This window comes from Condylura cristata, unplaced genomic scaffold (assembly GCF_000260355.1).
Source record: "Condylura cristata isolate star-nosed mole 26May11 unplaced genomic scaffold, ConCri1.0 scaffold00011, whole genome shotgun sequence".
Taxonomy (NCBI): Eukaryota; Metazoa; Chordata; class Mammalia; order Eulipotyphla; family Talpidae; genus Condylura; species Condylura cristata.
This window is the reverse complement of record NW_004567112.1, coordinates 39,943,937-39,957,759: the sequence shown is the minus strand read 5'-3', so window position 1 is coordinate 39,957,759 and position 13,823 is coordinate 39,943,937. Positions and strand designations below refer to the sequence as shown.

General features: G+C 36.5%; 1 protein-coding gene across 1 annotated transcript in view; it reads left to right on the top strand.

Moving 5' to 3' along the window:
* The window catches only part of CCAR1 (cell division cycle and apoptosis regulator 1), a 45,434-nt gene that overhangs the window by 25,000 nt on the left and 6,611 nt on the right, over positions 1 to 13,823 (top strand). The window contains exons 13-19 of the mRNA XM_012723747.1: positions 560 to 726; positions 1,477 to 1,687; positions 2,508 to 2,591; positions 4,941 to 5,126; positions 10,103 to 10,294; positions 10,790 to 11,029; positions 11,758 to 11,869. Coding sequence (XP_012579201.1) covers positions 560 to 726; positions 1,477 to 1,687; positions 2,508 to 2,591; positions 4,941 to 5,126; positions 10,103 to 10,294; positions 10,790 to 11,029; positions 11,758 to 11,869 — 1,192 coding nt within the window. The remainder of the gene's footprint in view (positions 1 to 559; positions 727 to 1,476; positions 1,688 to 2,507; positions 2,592 to 4,940; positions 5,127 to 10,102; positions 10,295 to 10,789; positions 11,030 to 11,757; positions 11,870 to 13,823) is intronic.

Below are 13,823 nucleotides of genomic sequence, written 5' to 3'. Positions count from 1 at the left end.
TTTTAAATTCAGGTATATACCCACTTTACTAATTCTAGCTGTATCAAGTAGGTAGGTGTATATAGTAGAGCTATAACTGTATATAGTAGAGATATTAAGTGGCACTCCTTTAGTCTTGTTGAATAGTAATTTGTATTAAGATACTCAGAATTCATTGATGTAGATGTTTTCTCCTTGTAGATTATGCCTATAATGTCTTTGTGTATATTACTAGTTCAATTTCATTTCGATGTTTTATATTTTCAGCATAGTAAAATCTTAATGGTAATGGCTTTAGTATATCTTTGGATGCTGTTTAAGTTTGAATTGTAGCTTATTTCTTTAAAAGAACTCTTTATCTGAAGGAATATTTTAGAAGGATGAGTTATGATGTGTAAATCCTATTCCATTGCTGAAATGCAGTGTGGAACACGATGAACTGAACTCTTCCTTGACTGACAGATACAAGAGGTAGTAAAAATTAATAATTGGAAAGGTTTGTCCCTTTCCTTTTCAAGTACTTTGTTTGTAATTTGACATGTTACATAATATATATAAATGATTCTTGGTTTTGAATTAGTTTTTAGTGGGCATGAAAGGCAAAGATGAAGCCATGGCCATTGGAGGCCACTGGTCTCCTTCGTTGGATGGACCAGACCCAGAAAAAGACCCTTCTGTGTTGATTAAGACTGCTATTCGTTGTTGTAAGGCTCTGACAGGCATTGATCTAAGTGTATGCACACAATGGTAAGTACCAATTCATTTCTTGATTAGAAATATTTTTCTAATAGTTTATGTAGATGCTCCCATTGTTCAGTTCCCCTTACTCTGTCTTCCCTTTGCAAACCCCCTTATTTTAGCGACCAGGATTATGTAAGTAATCTCAAAGGACTATCCCCATTTGTAGCAAAAGTCTATTGGTGCCAAAGTTGTTTGGGGGGGAAAGGAATAAGAACTAATCAAAATAAAACGAATATTTAAATGTTTGTTATGCTGTACTTTGGAAGTTGGATGTATGTTGAAAATACTTTTCATTTCATGCATAGCTGGAGAAGATCGTCAAGAGAGAACTTCATTTCATTATAATTCTTTTGATGTAAAATGATGTAGTTGTTGATTATTTTTGTTCAGCCATATTTTCTCTTGAGGCTTATTTGTCTTGTGTATTTTAGCATATTTCTTGTGACTTAATTGAGAATGTTCTTTTTTAGCACATGAAATCTGAACAGCTATCCAGCTTCTTCAGGTATTCTCTAAAATATGGGTAGCTCTGTAATCAAACTTGAAAATGCCTTGGGGAACCTATTCTTCTTTTAACCATAAAATATTGTACAAATGTACCAAAAGAGGAACTATGGCTTCGATAATTTTTTTTTCTTTAGACCAACCTCAAGTTCTTGCAGCAAAATTTCTTTACTTGATGTGCTACAAGTGAACTAGGGTCTTTAAAATGTATTTTAGAATTTTTTTTCCAACATGCTTCTTCCCTTGCAACAGGTACCGTTTTGCAGAGATTCGCTACCATCGCCCTGAGGAGACCCACAAGGGGCGTACAGTTCCAGCTCATGTGGAGACAGTGGTTTTATTTTTCCCGGATGTTTGGCATTGCCTTCCCACCCGCTCAGAGTGGGAAACCCTCTCCCGAGGATACAAGCAGCAGCTGGTCGAGAAGCTTCAGGGTGAACGCAAGGAGGCTGATGGAGAACAGGCACTGAACGCTAATCCCTTTTTCTATTTCCGCTTCTCACAGGCACAGGAACACAGGCACAAATGCACACCACACACTACATAACAAACACACATGGAGGAACATAACTGGTAACAGCGACTGGTAATCCAGCTTTCAGCAGTATAGTTGTATGTTCTTTTCTCTTAAAAAAAAAAAAAAACCTGTCTTCTTATGCTAACTTTAAGAGTGCTGAGACCTCAAAGGAAAATAAGTTGTGCTTAAATTGCACAGAATTTTGTTTTTATCATAGGTCTAGTTGCTGGAATCTGGGACCAGTTGTTGAGCAAGATTCAGTATTAAGCCATTTTAAACATTTTGCCATTTTCTAAAATTTAAAAAAGTTTTCTCTTTCACGGTCATCAGTTCTAGTCATGGATATTTGAAATTGGACAACCACAAGTCTGAGAGATTTGAAATTTCAGGCTATGTGGCATCATCTTTGGTACATTTGAAAGGTCTGACTAAATCAGTCTTAACTTTGGGTGGCTTGAAAATTGGGGCAAGATCACACACTGTGTGGTTAGTGGAGACCGGCAGTGTTTGTGCATCCCTGATATCCTTTGTGTTATAATTTATCACCCTTTTGTGTTTCACAGATCTGGCTTTGATTGGCTGATGAGTGTCTTTGTGATCAGTTAAAAGTGGTAGAATGTATGTACGTGGACTTGCCTAAATAATAACTTTAGGAGAAGACAATCTGAAACATTTGTGACCTTGCACAGATCAGCAACAGACTTTTAAAAATAAATTACTTTTATTTTAAGGTTTCAGAATACTAATTATGTTCTTTGTATATCAGGATGAAGAAGAGAAGGATGATGGTGAAGCTAAAGAAATTTCCACTCCTACCCATTGGTCTAAACTTGATCCAAAGACAATGAAGGTAATTTTGAAAGTGATTTATTGTATTTAATTTGAAACCTCTGATTCAGAATAATAGTAAGACTTTTCAGATAAAAACCATTAGAAGTGATGTTTATAATTTATATTAATATTATGAATGGTATTCTTTTGACAATAAACATTAAGTAAAAGGTAAATTTATAAATCAGTTCAGTCTGTTCAATGCATTATATGTGAGCCACACTCTTTTCTGGTTTAGGAATTAACCAGAAGGCAGGATTTCTTTCTTTTTTTTTTTTTAATAACAGTTTATTTTTACAGCATTTTGTACATTTTTTATTTTTCCATCTTAGTTGTAATCCCCGCGGGTTTCCCATCACCAAGTCACCCGTGTGCCATCACCATAATCCCGTGCATTTCCCTCCCTACCCCACCCCCGTTTTTGATCCCATTACCCACTCCACCCCTGCAAAATGTCTCTGGTATATGGTTGTTCATTATTTTTGTTATTTTCTCGCCTGGTCCATTATACTCCTGCTATGAGTGAAACCATCCAGTATTTTTCTTCCTCTTTCTGGCTTATCTCACTAAGCATGATCTTTTCCAGCTCCATCCAAATTGCTGCAAAAGACATGTGTTTCTCTTTTTTGGTTGCTGAGTAATATTCCATTGTATATATGTACCACATCTTTTTAATCCAGTCATCTACTTTTGGGCATTTGGGCTGCTTCCATGTTTTTCCAATTGTAAATAAAGCAGCAATAAACATGGGCGTGCAGGTATCTTTTTGGATCAGTGTTTTTGTGTCTTTTGGGTAGATACCTAGGAGTGGGATTGCTGGGTTGTAGGGAAGCTCCATGTTTAGCAGTTTGAGGAACCTCCAAACAGTTTTCCATAGTGGTTGTACTAGTTTGCATTCCCACCAGCAGTGCAGGAGAGTTCCTTTTTCTCCACATCCTTGCCAACATTTGTTGTTGCTAGTTGTTTGAAGATGTGCCATTCTCACCAGGGTGAGGTGATATCTCATTGTGGTTTTAATTTGCATCTCCCTTATTACGAGTGATGTTGAATATTTTTCATATGCTTGTTGGCCATCTGCATTTCATCGAGAATTGTCTTTTTAGCTCTTCAAAGGCAGAATTTCTTAATGTAACTTAAATTCAAAACAAGGGTAAAAAAATACAGGATAAAAATTATTCACTATTTAAAGTATGATTTTAAAGTAAAAGGTACATTGCTATATACCTGAATTGGGGAAGAAACAGTAATTTAAGAATGCTTTAAACATCTGTTTAACCTGTACTAGTTTTTTTTTTTCTAAGATCTCTGGACCTGTGTTCTTTCTGAAGTTTTGCTTCTCTGAACTTAATCATATGAATGTAGATCTATAAATTCTACATACAGTCTGTAGATCAGATAAGGATCTGATGGTTATTTGTATTTATACATAAGGACCAATCTTTTGCTTAACTTCTGTGCTACGCCAAAGGGTTTCTTTTTTGTGTAGCTAGTTTGTTTTGTTATTTTAACCATTGCTTTTTTAATAGCATAGTATATCACTAAAATAGTTATTTCACTACTTTGAAGTTGTCATTATCAGGTTTCATATGAGGTACTATAGATTTCAGAAAAAGCAGATTAAACCTTTATCGCAGGACTTTTTTGTCAAACTAGTGACTTTGCTATTAACTATTAACTTCCTTGTTTTAAAATTTGTTTTTCTTTTGATGATAAATGTATTGACTATTTATTTTAATTGGAGCATTAAAAAATAGAAAAAATATTACTCAGTCATATCAAACACAACCACACTTAAAATTTTTTGTGTATATTTTTTGTGTTTATTTTGGTTCTAATGTTGTATACAGAAGTCGCTATCACATCCTTTTCTAGTAATATTGAAGTTTCCCATAATTGGGCCTCCCTGTGTCACAAGAGGTTAACTCTTAGCACTGTGAAGCACTATCAGCAGCCACTGCAACACAAATTTTATCCCTGGCCAGGGAGGTGACCCACATGGCAAGCAGACCTCTCCTGTCTCGCCCACTGATCCCCTCTGTAGTATGTTTCACTCATTCCACCTGTCCTGTTACCCATTTTGTCTCTGTTACCCATTTTGTCTTTGGTGAATCCTCTTACTGCCACACCCATCTCTGTCTTGTATCCCAGTTCTTGTATGCACAAATAAACAAATCTTTTTAAAAAAAGAATAAAGCACATTAAAATAGATTTGCAAATTATTTACAAAATAATTTGGGTTTTCCACAAACATTTTATGAGCTATGTAAAGTGTTTCTTTCAAATAAATTGGACAAAAATATTTTTTCCTGTTCACTACTTAAGTAGTATTTTTTTTTCCTTTCTGTTGTGTTGTGTTCTCTGTATTTAGGTAAATGATCTCCGAAAAGAATTAGAAAGTCGAGCTCTTAGTTCTAAAGGATTAAAATCCCAGTTGATAGCCCGATTGACCAAACAGCTTAAAGTAGAAGAACAAAAAGAAGAACAAAAGGAGCTAGAGAAATCTGAAAAAGAAGACGAGGAGGAGGATGATAGGAAATCTGAAGATGATAAAGAGGTATGTAGTAAATCCTTTAAATATATTGTACTAACATTACATATAAAATTGGCTTATGGGTATTCTTGGAATACATGTATGTATACTTCTGTTAAAGTATAATTTACACAAAAGTAAGAATTTAGACTTTTTAGTCAAAAGTTTATGCACATTTTGCAAAATGTGCATAAACCAGAGTCAAAATATAAAACAGGTCTTTCTATTTTTACATCATTTTGTACATTTTTTTTTTCCATCTCAATTGTAATCCCCGCAGGTTTCCCATCACCAAGTTACCCATGTGCCATCACCATAATCCCGTGCATTTCCCTCCCTCCCTGTGTTCCTCTTAATCATTTTTTTTCTCTCTCTTTTAAAGATTTATTATTTATGCATACTGAACAGAGGTTCAGGCCACAGGTGCAGGGGCAGTGAGAGGATTCAACAGAGACAGAGTGGGGAGTAGAATAGGCAGATTGACGAAGTACACTGATGAGGGGAGCAGCGGGCAAGACAGGAGAGGTCTGCCGGGCCATGTGGGTCACCTCCCTTATAGGGGATCAGACAGGTGCTGAAGTGGTTGCAGCTAGATTCATAGTGCTGCGCTTTAACCCATTGTGCCACCAGGGAGGGCCCTTAATCATTTTTTTCTACTATAGCCTTTGAGAGCCACTGATCTGTTTTCTTGTGATTTTGCTTTTTCTAGTATCTCATGTAAGTAGAATCATAAAACATTTTGAGCCTGTCCTCTTTTAACATAACAGTGCATTAGCTGTTCATTCATTTTGTTGTGTGGATCAGTAATTTGTTCCTTTGTATTGCTTAGTAGTATTCTATAGTGTCATTATATCATAGTTCATTAGTTCTCTACTTGAAAGACATTGGAGTTATTTCCAACTCATTTTTTTTTTTTTTTAAGATTTATTTATTTGTGCATACAGAACTGGGGCACAGACCAGAGGCTCAGGGGCGGTGAGAGGCTTCACCAGAGACAGAGTGGGGAACAGAACAGGCAGATCGATGAAGTTCACTGCTGAGGGGAGCAGCGGGCGGGTCAGGAGAGGTGTGCCACGCCATGTGGTCACCTCCGGGGCAGGCAGGAATCGAACTCATGCGGAACCGGCTTTAGATTCTCAGTGTTGTGCTTTACCCCGCTGCGCCACCAGGGAGGGCCCAGCCAACTCATATTTTTTATCTTACTTCTAAATAAATAATAAGTTGCTTCATATGGTTTATTTAGATGTAGAAAATGAGAAAATCTGATTGACAGCCTTTAAGAAGAGAGAGTAAAATCTAATGAAGTGCTTATCATAGAATTTTGCTACCTCTAAAAATAAGTCTTAGATTGCATTTTAATTCTTGATCCAGAGATGACTTATTTGAGCTGTTTTGTGCTTCACTCATTCTGCCTAGTAGAACTCCTGGATGCATAAACCTTCCATTTATTTTCTAAATTTGAAAGGCAAAGATACTGAGACCATGTTAGAAGACCAGTAATCATACAAAACAACACTATGTGATTTCTAATTTGATGCAATCTGAAATATACCTCATAATGTATGAAGTATTCCTGCCAAAAATCATTTATCTGAACCTCATTGTGAGAAAACAGATAAACTTAGAATATGAAAAATTCTACAGTGTACCTTATCTGAACATTTTTAAAATATTCATGTTATAGGCCCTCCCTGGTGGTGCAGCGGGTTAAAGCACAGCACTGAGAAGCTAAAGCCACTTCCCCAAGAGTTCGATCCCCACCTGCCCCGGAGGTGACCACATGGCGTGGCAGATCTCTCCTGACCCGCCCGCTGCTTCCCTCAGCAGTGTACTTCGTCGATCTGCCTATTCTGCTCCCCACTCTGTCTCTGGTGAAGCCTCTCGCCGCCCCTGAGCCTCTGGCCTGTACCCATGCACAAACAAATAAATGTTTAAAAAAAAAAAATTCATGTTATAAAAGACAAGGAAAAAATATTTAGATTTTTAAGGTGGTTCACGAGATATGACAAATGCTGAATGAAACTTAGAGTAACTTTGGTATAAGTGGAGCAATCTAATTATGGATATGCATGGGACCTTAGATAATGAAACTATAAAAATCTTTGATTTGATAATGGTTTTGTGATTATGGAGAACTACCATGTTAGTGTATAGACTCTTATTTTACAATAAGTTATAACTATTTTCATTTTTTTTTTTAAAGATTCAATTATTTTTTTAAAGGTTTATTTATTTATGCATACAAGAGCTAGGGTACAGGCCAGAGATGCAGGGGGTGGACGGATTCACCAGAGACAGAATAGGCAGCAGAACAAGTGGATTGCCTGAAATACACTGCTGAGGGGAGCAGCAGATGAGACGAGAGGTCTGCTGCACCAGGTGGGCCACTTTCCTGGCTGAGGATTGAACTTGTACTGCAGTAATTGTGGATCGGTTCATAGTACTGCATCTTAAACCCTTGCACCACCAGGAAGACTGCAGGATTTAGTTTTATAGTGAAATTATCTTTGAATAAGCTATTGGGAGCCCTAAGTTGATTTCTCTGCTTTTTTCAGTTGTCCTCACCAGGTTTTGAGGACTTCCTTATTTTCTAGTATACTATAATACCTCATTCTCATTTTGTTATTTCTGCCTCAACTCTCATCCTGGTGGGGATGTAATTTAGAACTTCTGTAGAATGCTCTAGCATGATACTTAAAAAATAACAGTGCAAATATCATGATTCAATAGTATTGTTAGGTATTTACCCAAAGAAAATGAGAACTAAAATAACAAAAGATTTATGCATTCCTGCATTCATAGGAGCATTATCCAAAGTAGCCAAGGCACGTAACCAACCTAAGTGCCTACCAATTGGTCACTGAATAAGGACATTGTGGAATATGTAGTCAGTAGAATACTACTCAGCTGTTTAAAAAGTGAAATAGTGCATTTTGGGACAAAATAAGTGGATCTTGAAGTAATTAAAGTAAGTCAGAAATTGAAAGACAGATGCTAGTTGGATTTACTTATTTATAGAATATAAGTAACCAGAGAATACATATTGACAAAACACACCAAAAATACTTATTAGACTTTTGAAAAATAAACTAATTTAAGAACTTAAATAAACTAATTTAAGAACTTAATTTTACAAGAACATTATTTTAATTTTCCATTTATTTGTTAATGGACATTTCAACATTTGGTTTGTTTTTACTTTATGACTATGGAAAATACTGCTGTGAATAAATTTTCATAATGCTTTGAATTTGTTCAGTTCCTCTGATAATTCTGTTCCTCTGGTTTTGTTTTCTTTAAGGAACCTGCTATCTTATGTGCTAAACTTACTTGTTTTCTCTATCTTGATCACTTTTTCTGAATCTTTCATTTTGATTTTTTAATTTTCTTATCACTTTGAGAATAGGATGTTACTTCTTATATTTATTTGCTGTTTTCTTTTTTAGTTTATTATTAAAATTTCTGAAGCTATTTTATTTCTACCGCCTCCTAAATTCTGTCGCCTCATTTTAAATTTCTCATTTATATTGTTCTTTTCCATCTTTAAACATTTTCTTGATGTCTTTTAGCATGCTTTAAAATAGTAAGATAAGACTTCTTTTATCTGTCTCGTGGCCCTGTCTTTCTGGCCCAGTTTCATTGTCTGCAGGGATATGAAGCTTGCTCTCTTTTTCTAAAGTAGTAGCTTTGTGTGGGGTTTGACCTCAATATTTTTCTATTACTAATTTTTATGTGAATTTAGTTTGCATACATTTTTATTAGCTATAGCTTCATGAAACTTTGACTTCCCAGAGCTTTGTATTCTGAGGTTTTCTTGTATCCAAAAAAAAAAGACCTTCTCTGATGTTTTCTGTTGTCCCTGTTTACTGTTGACTCTATTCCCAGATGTTTCTTCTCGTTGTAGGGCCCTATGCCCTGGAGGAGGCCTTAGTTAATCAGCTGTGCCAAGGTTCATAGAGCTAGAATGTTCTAGGCCCCTTCAGATCTTAACTTGGATCCCTGTACGCAGTCACTGTTTTTACGTATAAAACTGCCTAGTTTCAGCAACTAAACTTCAAGTGACCTGCTTTTCAGTGAATGCCTCTTGGCTGTTTTTGCAGTTTTTCTCTTAGATCCATCAGATAACCCCACCATTCCCTCCCATTGCTGCCTTCTTTTCCTCACAGGTGCCAGTAATAAGAACCTTTTGGGTTTTGTGACTTTCTCATCTAATTGAAGTGGAGTTTTGGGAGATATGTTGTTGCCTCATTTGTTGAGAATGTGTTTTGGTATTTAGATTGTTCTCACTTTAATGTGGACTTTTAGAAAATGCAGAAATTATCCTGCCATTACTTTGCCCCTGAATTCTCTGTGATGTAAATAGAATTTTAATTTGTCTTTAATGTTAGTATAGTTGCTTTCCCTCCTTCTTTAGAAGACTCTTATTTATTTTTTTCTTCACTAAGATAGCAGAAGGAATGGTTTATTATGCATGTGTTACAGTCAGCCAACTGAGATAGTAGTAGTCCAGAATATCATGGGTCTAGGGCAAGTGACCAAAAGGGGCTAGTTTTGGTATGAGCCAGGTGGGTATCTCAGAGGTGGTCGCAGTGATCATTAATGGTGATGGGATGTTCTGGATTCACTGAGGCAACTTCTAGACAGCAAACAGTCCACCAGTTTGTACCAGCATCCCTTGCTTCCAGCTTTCCTTATTTCTGTTTTTATGCCTTCCATGGGTGTTACTACTTAGTTGGACCTCTGCTTCATCTTTGTTCTTTTGTGCTTCAGCCTGCACATTCGCTTCTTCTTCCACAGAGGCTTCTAAGAAGATGGCACTAAGGCTGAGAGAGAAGGCTTTTTCTATGCTAGGAAATCCTAAAAGCTACTCTCTTACTTATTAAAATGAAACATTGCCTTTTTCAGTCTTTATTATTGGTATGACCACCATAAGAAATAATGTACTCGATACACATTGTAAATGGAGGTTTAACCATTACCTTAAAATTTCAAATATATAGGAAGAAGAAAGAAAACGTCAAGAGGAAATGGAACGCCAACGTCGGGAAAGAAGATATATTTTGCCTGATGAACCAGCCATCATTGTACATCCAAATTGGGCTGCAAAAAGTGGCAAGTTTGATTGCAGCATCATGTCTTTAAGTGTACTTTTAGACTACAGATTAGAGGATAATAAAGAACATTCATTTGAGGTAATGTTTTTGAGTTGTGATCAAATACTTGATCACAGATACTTGGATTGGTTAATGTATCTTAAATCTCTTTGAGTTCCTCTTTTTTTTAAGATTTATTTATTTATGCATACAGAACTTGGGTACAGGCCAGAGATGTGGGGGGTGAGAGGATTCACCAGAGACAGTAGATCACAGAATAGGCTAAAAGTGACTGAAATATACTGCTGAGGGGAGCAATGGGCAAGAGAGTAGAGGTCTGCCATGCTATGTGGGTCACCTCCCTCGCCTGGGTTGCAGTGGCTGTGGATAGCTCCATAGTACTGCGCTTGAATCGCTTGCATCACCTGGGATGCCCTGTCAACAGTATTTGAGCCCCTCATTGTCATTCACATAAGTTACTATAACTACTGTTAGTGCTCATAAATTGTTAGATATGGCAAGTTATTTGATCATTTATTGGCTGCTAGATTTTCCAGTATTGCTATTAAAATTATTACTGGCATCTTTTTATAGGTTTCATTGTTTGCAGAACTTTTCAATGAAATGCTTCAAAGAGATTTTGGTGTCAGAATATACAAATCGTTATTATCTCTTCCTGAGAAAGAGGACAAAAAAGAAAAGGAAAAGAAAAGCAAAAAAGATGAGAGAAAAGATAAAAAAGAAGACAGAGATGATGAAACTGATGAGCCAAAACCCAAGCGGAGAAAATCAGGCGATGATAAAGATAAAAAGGAAGATAGAGATGAAAGAAAGGTCTGTAATTATTTCCATGTCCAATAGACTAATCAGTTAAAGTTACAAAAATATAGCCTTCTATATTCCAACAAATGACATTGCATTCTATCAAGATAGTGAAACAAAGACCAAATTGAAAGATTTTAGTGTATTACTAGAAATTTAAATCTTTCCATTATTAAGCCTATGTAAACATCTATAAAAGTTTTCTGGTAATTTTTTTTTTTTTAAGATTCATTTATTTGTGCATACAGAACTGGGGTACAGGCCAGAGACTCAGGGGCGGTGAGAGACTTCACCAGAGACAGAGTGGGGAACAGAACAGGTATATCGACTTAAGTACACTGCTGAGGGGAGCAGCGGGCGGGTCAGGAGAGGTCTGCCACGCCATGTGGTCACCTCCGGGGCAGGTGGAAATCGAACTCATGCATGCGGAAGCAGCTTTAGATTCTCAGTGCTGTGCTTTAACCCGCTGCGCCACCAGGGAGGGCTGGTAATTTTTTTTTTTAAAGTTTTATTTATGCATATAAGAACTGGGGCACAGGCCAGAGGTGCAGGGGACGGTGAGAGGATTCACCAGAGACAGAGTGGGGAGCACAATAGGCAGATTGACGGAGAGGTCTGCCACGCCATGTTAATTCTTATAATGTAGTATTGTTCTGAAAGGCCTAAAATGTAAAACTACTTTAATGAAGTTAATGTTCGGTGAGGTGTCTTGCTTACTTTGAAGGCATTTTGAATTACAGAAAGACGATAAAAGAAAAGATGATTCTAAAGATGATGATGAAACTGAAGAAGATAATAATCAAGATGAATATGACCCAATGGAAGCAGAAGAAGCAGAAGATGAAGAAGATGGTATGATTCAAATCTTTTCACCTTAGGGTGAAAAAAGTACATTTTTTGTTAAGTAACTTTGTGTCAACTAAATCTACTTTAATGTTTTATTTTTACTATTTAGAATAGAAAGACTAAAACCTTATTTTAGGGGAGAAGATTGTTTTAGGGTATGTTTATTTTTTGTTATATATTCCCTGTGTATAACTAATACTTTTTCAACATGAGGAAAATATTTCTCTGAACTTGATGCTTAAACTGCGTTATAAAAAGGTGTACTAATCCCCATTGTTCAATAGAATATATTCCTCATTAGAAAATGAACTTTAGCACTTTTTTCATGAAGACTGTCACCATGTAAAAGTATATGTAGAACATTTAGGTAGCGCTTAAAGAGCATTGATAGGTCTTTAAACCAATAGCAGGTAAACACCTATTTATCACCCGAGTTTTTTTTCTTAAGATTTATTTATTCATACATTCAAGAACCGGGTACAGGCTAGAGGTGTGTGGGTGGTTGAGAGGATTCACCAGAGACTGAAAGGGGAGTAGAACAGGTAGATTGAAATACACTGCCGAGGGGAGCAGTGGGCGAGACGTGGAGGCCTACTGTGCCTGTGGGTCAGCCCAAGGCCAAACTGGCTGGAGATCAAACTTGTGCTGCAGTGACTATGGATATCTTCAAACTTGTGCTGCAGTGCTGTGCTTTACTACTTGTGCCACCATTTTCTGGACAGAAATTTGGAAATATGAGCCTGTCTCTTGTCTGCTAAACTGAATAGCAGTGATATGTATCTTTTAGTATTTCTTCATTTATCTTCATTTTTTGAAGAGCCCCTTTTTTCTCCTCCACTCTGCTAATATTCCTTTATCGCTGTATTAGTTAAATCACTAAACAGTATTATTACTTTCCCTAAGAATATCCTAGTTCCAATCCCTTAGTTGTGTTCTTTATTCTTTTCTACAAGTAATTTCCTTGGTGATGTTATCATGCATTCTGCTGGCTTTTAATGCAGTTTTCAAATTTGTGAATCAAGTCAGACCTTCCTCCCACTTTCTCCAGTCAACTGGGTACTTCACATCTCCACTTAAGTTATGTGACATTTTAAAATAAACATCTCTAAAACTGAACAACTGCTTCCTCCCCCACCAAAATGAAAATGAACAGAATCCTCCACACTTAACCTTCTCCATCTCATTTGATGGCAGCTTCATCCTTTTGTTTGCTCATACTAAAATCTTCTCGAGGTCTTTGTTTAAGTATAATTTTTTCAATGAGGCCTACCTTGCATACTACACTATTTCTTTTTAAAAGATTTTATTTATTTACTGGGGTACAGGCTAGAGATATGGGAGGTGGGAGGAGTGAGAGGATTTACCAGAGACAGAGTGGAGAACAAAACAGGCAGATTGACCAGAATATACTGCTGAGGAGAGCAGCAGGCAGGACAGGAGAGGTATGCCACGTCATGTGGGTTGCCTCCCTGGCTGGGGATCAAACTCATACTGCAGATAGCTTGTTAGTGCTGTGCTTTATAACCTATTGTGCCACCAGGGAGGGCCTTACTACCCTTTTTAAAACTACATGTTCCTGATCGCTCCATATCCTGTTCTACTTTTAAAACTTATAACCTATTTCAATGTACATTTTATTTATTTTATTGTCTGTCTGTCTTCCTACCACTTATCTATAAGTGCAGTAAGAAAATGAAGGGCGTTTTTTGCCCCCCTAGTTAATATATATTGCAGGTTCCTAGAACAGCCTAAATATTCGTATAGACTCTGAATATTTATTTATTGAACAAATGGAAACATAGAGTGGGTTATAGTTCTTTTTTAGTATCCCTGACATTTCTAGTTGTATTGTCTTATGTTATCTTAGCTTTTTTAAAAAATCCTATAAATTTTACCTTGTTATCCTCTCAGGTTTTTATTACAAGTCCACAACTTTTTCCGTTGGAAAAATGTGATCATA